Genomic DNA, 6,202 nt, shown 5'->3' with positions numbered 1-6,202 from the left:
ATCAGGTTGGTTAGAGTCTCTAAACCGTCTCCAACTGTAACTTTATATTCTATGATGAAACATCAGCTGAAACCAGAACAAAATGGATTTTTCCGCATCTGCATCCAAAATGATCCATTTCAAAGGCAATTGAGGAACTAAAAATGGATGCAGTTCACAGCAGTTATGTGGAGGCCCTGGTCTCTGTGAGGATCCAGCAGGAATGGCTGTTCCACTGCTAATACTTGGATTCAGTTACATTTGCAGCACACAGGATCAGCTCGTCCTTTCATCGCCGGCCAAGACCAGAAACAAAAGACGGCAACAGCACCTCCCACATGTGACAACAATGCCATTGCACACAATTTTTAATACGTGAACCTTCAGGAGTTTAAAACATTTAAAAAATACCTCATTATTTAAACCAACAAATCTGACCTAAAACAAGGGTAAAACAGTTATGTCACCTTTTCAATAAAGTAAATACTAAGCGCTTTTTTCCATTGTTGGAATTATCCTTCAATTTCAGGAGAGTGTTGGGTTTCTTTATTGTATCATATAAATGGTGATGGTTATTTTTACTGTATGACTGCTGGATAAATGAAGCCGTCTGTGTCAGTCAGGAGAATATCACCTGCTCCACTGGATCCCATCTAGGGCGCTACTGTAGTTGCTCGAGCCCAAACCGGATAGAAACTTTACAGCATTGTGTGTTCGACCTGATATTCACACCATCTAGTGTTATGTTCACTTACCTCATGGAAGTCTCCTTGTACAGTAGGGGACATGGAAATCTATATTATAGAGAACACTCAACAAAAGAACAAGGCCATTTTCTCAGAGTTGGAGGATAGCAGGATTAGTCAGGTTTCAGTTGCTGCCCTAAGGCTAAGGTCCATGCTGGGGCCTATACTTCTTACAATAGATGGTCACAAATAGCGATGAGCTTGACCTTGTTTTGGGCCTATCCCAGAGGACATACGTACCTATAAAGACCCCTGAACACAGTCTGAAGACTTCAAAACTATCTGCAACGGGCGAGGAGCCTTCAGTGGAAACGTTGAGGTTTTGAGTGTCCTGATCTACAGCACAACTGAAGAGCCACGATGAAGACTATTTTACTTTTGCTATCTATGATAGTAAGAAGTAGCCAGCTAACCGTGGGCGAGTGTGGAACAGAGGCCCGACGGCCACAGTTAACCGACATTGCGGTGGTGTGTGGTACTTCAGCCATTAATCTGGCAATCCAGGTCTGCCCCGTCATCTACACTGGCTACAACGAGACTCTTCTGATCCTGAACCACATGTTGGACCCTGCCTGTAGAGCTACCCTTGACGATTCTGTGACCCCACCGGTCGCCCGCTTCAGTTTCCCACTGAACATGACCAACGCCTGTGGAAGCACATTCATGACCACCAGCGCAGCAGGAACGGGTATATTCTCAGACTTTTCCAACATCCAGACGGTCAATATCAGCGGCGTCATCCGGTCCATTGATCCCACCACTGGTACCATCACTTACAATGCTGAGCTGAAGTACTACTACTCCTGTGCCTATCCCCTCGAGTATCTGGTCAACAACACCCAGGTCGATGTGTCTGCTTCCTCCATTGCCATCAAGGACAACAATGGAAGTTTCATCAGCACTTTAAGCTTGGGGCTCTTCACCAACACCAACTACACTCAACCGCTGGTCATGCCGGCGCTGGGGATCGAACTGAGGACCAGCGTGTACGTTCAGGTCAAGGCCACCAACTTGACAGGGCAGTACCACGTCCTGCTTGACCGCTGCTATGCCTCCATCTCTCCCCTGCCCGATAACTCCAGCTACTTTAACCTGCTCGTCCCCTGTTCCAAGGATCCGTTCACCACCATAATTGAGAATGGAGACAGCCAGAGCGCCCGCTTCCACTTCCCGGCCTTCCGTTTCATCGAGCAGCAGAACCAGAGCGTGTCAACCTACTACCTTCACTGCATCACCCGGCTGTGTGAAATGAGCACGTGCAGCACCTTCAAGCAGTGCAACAACCGGAGGAGGAGGAACGCCGTGGACACCTCTAATTTAGACACGTCCAAGACTTACACCCTCTCCTCTGCGAAGATCGTCACCAAAGCTCAGACCAATGAGCAAAACTCTGCCGGGAGACTTGGCCTGCCTGTTGGAATCCTTGCCTTTGCTTACTTTACTGCTGTTAGCGCTGGAGCTGGGTTTTAAGGCTCCAGAACTAGGGAGATTAATCTCTACATTCATTTTGCTTTTCTGGTGGAGGTTCAGTTCATCGTTGCATCTGTTGGGAAGGCTTCTCCTTAATTCCTATAGCTCTAACTGCGTGTCTATCATGGATAAATAGTTGGGAGGATGGTGCATCTTCAGAGGAGTCAGTAGATGTTTTTAGGGTTGAGTAATCATTTCCCAAAGGGGCAAGCTTTGAGTGTTACTGCATGTCTGCACTTTATAAGCTTATAGAAATCAATCAGTAACTAAATAAAATAGTGGGGAAAATGGTGAGTGGAGGGAAAAAATATATGTTTAACAGAACAAATCAAAGGTTTTACACTCTGTGTAACTATAGGTGTGTGGACTGATTTGGGTAAAAGTAGTAGCTTTCAAAGTATTATGTGTAATTTATTGAATCAACTAACAAAGATATTCGACTGAAAGCTCAACTCATCTCCCATAAAAACAAAAAAGCCTAAATCATTACGGCCTTCTGTAATATGCTAGAAAAAATAAATAAAAACTTTCTGAAAGACTGTGTTCTCTGCTAATCTAGTTCATGCACAAGAATTTCAAACTGACAGCACCAACATTTAGACCTGTGAAAATGTAGGTGTAAAAATGTCCCCTTACATTATCTGATATCTTAATATTGTATGTTTCTCCTAACACTGGTATTACATCATGCCTGGAATTTTCCCCAGCAGGTCTCTGGTCCCTCGAGGACTCGTGCATGTCAGAGGAGGAAGCTGCCTGCCTATCCAGACACACGGGGCAGTATATCTCTGACCCCAGTGGCCCACAACTGGCCCATCTCTCTGCCCCCAGAGGTGAAGGGTGATAAATGGAAAGAGTAGATTCAGAGTTCCCTCTTGAGGGTTATTCGAGCGGGAAAGTTTTCTTCATTCTACTTCTTTTAGTGGTTTTTTTTTGTAGGTCTGCATAGACAGCCCACTTTCTGCTTCGGCTTGTCAGAAACTGATAAAATATGATAATGGATAATAACTGTGTCTGTTCCCAAGATGTGGTTACAAATGAACCTTTGTGATAGAGAAACCAAAATGTGTGTGTGTGTGTGTGTGTGTGTGTGTGTGTGTGGTGTGTGTGTGTGTGTGCGTCACAGTGACCTTTTGACAAGCACATCTAATCAGTTCATCATTCAGTCCAAGCGAACAGCTGTGCCAAATTCAAAGGATGAGACAGATGTAGAACGAGGGATCAGACCACCCGGATATCACGACACCTCCAGCCACAGCAGACCAGGAGGGTACAACCTCTGGTCCTGGTGATCTTTGTGGAGGAGTGGATGGTCTCGTGTCTTGCGTGAAAAAAGAGAGAAACCTTAGAGAAATCTAGTAGGAACATGAGTAAATATAGGTCCGAAGGGCAGCTAGCCTTGTTTGGTGAGATCTGCCCTTGAAGAACTTTTCTTTAAGAACATTTACAGATACTTGTCCACTATACCCTCAATCAGAATTGAAATATAAATAACAGGATTTAATTTCAGAGGATAAATTATGTACCGACTGGTTAAACATTTAATAAATCTGGCTGAGCCATATTTCAGATCCCACCCAACTTGCTCCCCAGGCAGGGTGAACGAAAGGATTTCTTGTAAAAACTGAACGGACAAGTAGAGCTTGTAGGAAATAAGTCATCCTGGGCCTCACAGTAAAAGAGCTGTAAATGATGGGCCAGTCAGCGCTGCAGCCTTCACGTCTGCTGCGGGGAGTGATGTACAGAATAAAGATGGAAACTACAGTTGCAGGAGAAACATTTGGCATGGCTGACCCCTCATTGTTAGCTCTAAACACACATGTGGGCTACTCGCACAGACACCACATGGAGTAAGTTATACACGGGTTTCATACTAAACCCAAAACCTGATCGGGTCTGGGATTGAACCATTTCCCAGAGTCACGCAGGATTTGATGTATGTTGGTTGAGCATCCAGCGAGGTTTGGCTCGGAAACGATAAGAGGCTGAGAGGACAGGGAGAGGAAGAGAGCGGGAGCTGGAGGGAGAGGCGGTAGGAAGGAAGCCAGGACTTTGATTGCTCTCCCGGGGACGGGCATTATATATTGTACGAGATTTATTCTCTACAACGTTCTTCAAGGGAGTTTAGTTTACTGGGAAGTCTATTTGTCGACCCGACTGTCCCTGACTCCAGCTGGCATGTGGAAATATGTATGGAGCAGATTGAATTTCATTTATGCAGAGATTGGAACTCTAGAACCATCCTGCAGACTCGCAGAGTTTTTCTGGAGGGTAAAAATGTCGCTGGCTGGCTAGAACCTCAAAGAGCAGCAGAATTTATGCAGAACCGAGGCTTGGAAAACTCTGACCATATTTGTTTGATGCATTTACAGTAAAAGTTGGTCTGAAGGTTTCTCAGCAATCATTAAGTCAACTGTGTTACATTTTTATAAGCACTTCAAAGCATGTTGGTTAGCTTTGGTATTGGATAAATGTAGTAGACATTTAAAGGCACAATGAAGGAGAGCATAATTATGCAGAGAGGTCACAAGCGTATCACTCCATTAAGTTGCCTCCAGTGGAACCACAGACATGACTGCAGAACATGTTAAACATATCAGAGGAGGCAGCAGGAGTCTCGTTTGGAGATAACCAAAACTGCAGGAGGAAGCTATCCTAAGCTAAAAGTCGATTTAAGCACGTAGAAGCATAAATTAATGTGTATGCTGGTAAACCTAAAGCAACTGGATATGTTAAACTGGATGCATCTTGGAAAGTTAACGTGCTGTTCTGCTACTCTTTTTTGCGGACTTTTTCTCATGATTCTTTGATGGTCGCGTCCCATTTCCTTTAGAAATCTGCATTTTGAAAGCGTGATGTAGTTTTAATATATTGGAGTCGTATATACTGCATAATGTTTGGTCAAAAGTTTTTTTGCATCACTTTTACTGCTTAGCAAGTTAAAATCCGAGACAAGTTATTTAATAACCCAAAGGTTCTTGTCCGAATCGGTCCATAAACTGCATTTATTGTGGTACATTAGCTCCTGTGGATGATGCTTGGATGCTATTTAAATAAATCATCCCCTGCTCCAGAAAGAAAAGTCCAAATTTCCAAAAGCCCAATAGAAATTCTAAGCCAACCAAAGATTAAAAACACACAGAGAGGCAGAGCGGGACCTCAGCATTGTGAAATTATTTACCCCGAACGTGTTTCTTTTGGCACATTGAGCACTGCTGATATCTGCAGGTTTGAGAGGGGCGTCAGATCAGAGGCTGTAGAAGTGTGAGTGGAACGAGACGGGATGAGTGAGGGCTCCCTGTTTATTTCTCCACGGGGGAAGGGCTGTCATTGCCGAATTCCTATGAATGAAGTATAGCGCTTGATTCCTGAGAGCCGACTTATTCACAGTTGTATGATGTTTCCGACGTAGATGCGAGAGTTCATACCGGGCCTGTGACTCTGCAGCAACTGATTTTAAAAAGTTTTTTCATCAGTTTTTTTGGAGGTAAATTCCTCAGCAGGTAAGAGAGAGAGAGAGAGAGAAAGATGGTGAAGATGGAGAAACCTGAGGACAGACTCATGGAGGACAGAGTAGAAATCAAGTAGATTAAAAAGAAAATCAAGCCTAAGAAATTCTCTTCAATGAAAACTTGGTTGTCTTGGCGTAGCCCACATGTGCTGCAAGCCTGTCCATTTGTAAAGTTGGCGTCCGATCCCCTCACCTCCCCCCGCAATGTCAGAATCATGATAACTACCGACTACTGTAAAAAAAACCGCGAGGGGCCAATATCTTATAACCAAGTTGTTGAGATTCAATTCCACTAATTTGTACCAGATCAGTTATCCCGAATGGGTGCTGCCGAGGAAAAGGGCCCATTTTCATATAGGCTGTTCAACATATGAGACTTCCTCTTTATTTACTGCCTGCTGACAGCCAAGGTCATCTGAAAGGCAGCTGATATGAGTGCAAGACAAACACCTTTTCCCCATTAAACATTTGGTTGTAAATCACGGCCACACTCGCA

At 44.3% G+C, this 6,202-nt stretch overlaps 1 protein-coding gene across 1 annotated transcript; it reads left to right on the top strand.

The window, feature by feature from the left end:
- The first annotated feature begins 743 nt into the window (after positions 1-743).
- On the top strand, positions 744-2,733 carry LOC130530127 (zona pellucida-like domain-containing protein 1). Its single transcript, XM_057041035.1, has one exon. It carries the CDS (start codon positions 1,086-1,088, stop codon positions 2,193-2,195), a length of 1,110 nt encoding a protein of 369 aa, XP_056897015.1. The 5' UTR covers positions 744-1,085; the 3' UTR covers positions 2,196-2,733.
- Positions 2,734-6,202: the final 3,469 nt, after the last annotated feature.

This window comes from Takifugu flavidus, chromosome 1 (assembly GCF_003711565.1).
Source record: "Takifugu flavidus isolate HTHZ2018 chromosome 1, ASM371156v2, whole genome shotgun sequence".
NCBI classification, from domain to species: Eukaryota; Metazoa; Chordata; class Actinopteri; order Tetraodontiformes; family Tetraodontidae; genus Takifugu; species Takifugu flavidus.
The sequence above is the reverse complement of the archived record's forward strand: the minus strand, read 5'-3'. Positions and strand labels throughout refer to the sequence as shown.

What these genes read in the sequence shown, in the direction of transcription:
- LOC130530127 (XM_057041035.1), top strand. Translation starts at nt 1,086, where the DNA reads ATGAAGACTATTTTACTTTTGCTATCTATGATAGTAAGAAGTAGCCAG.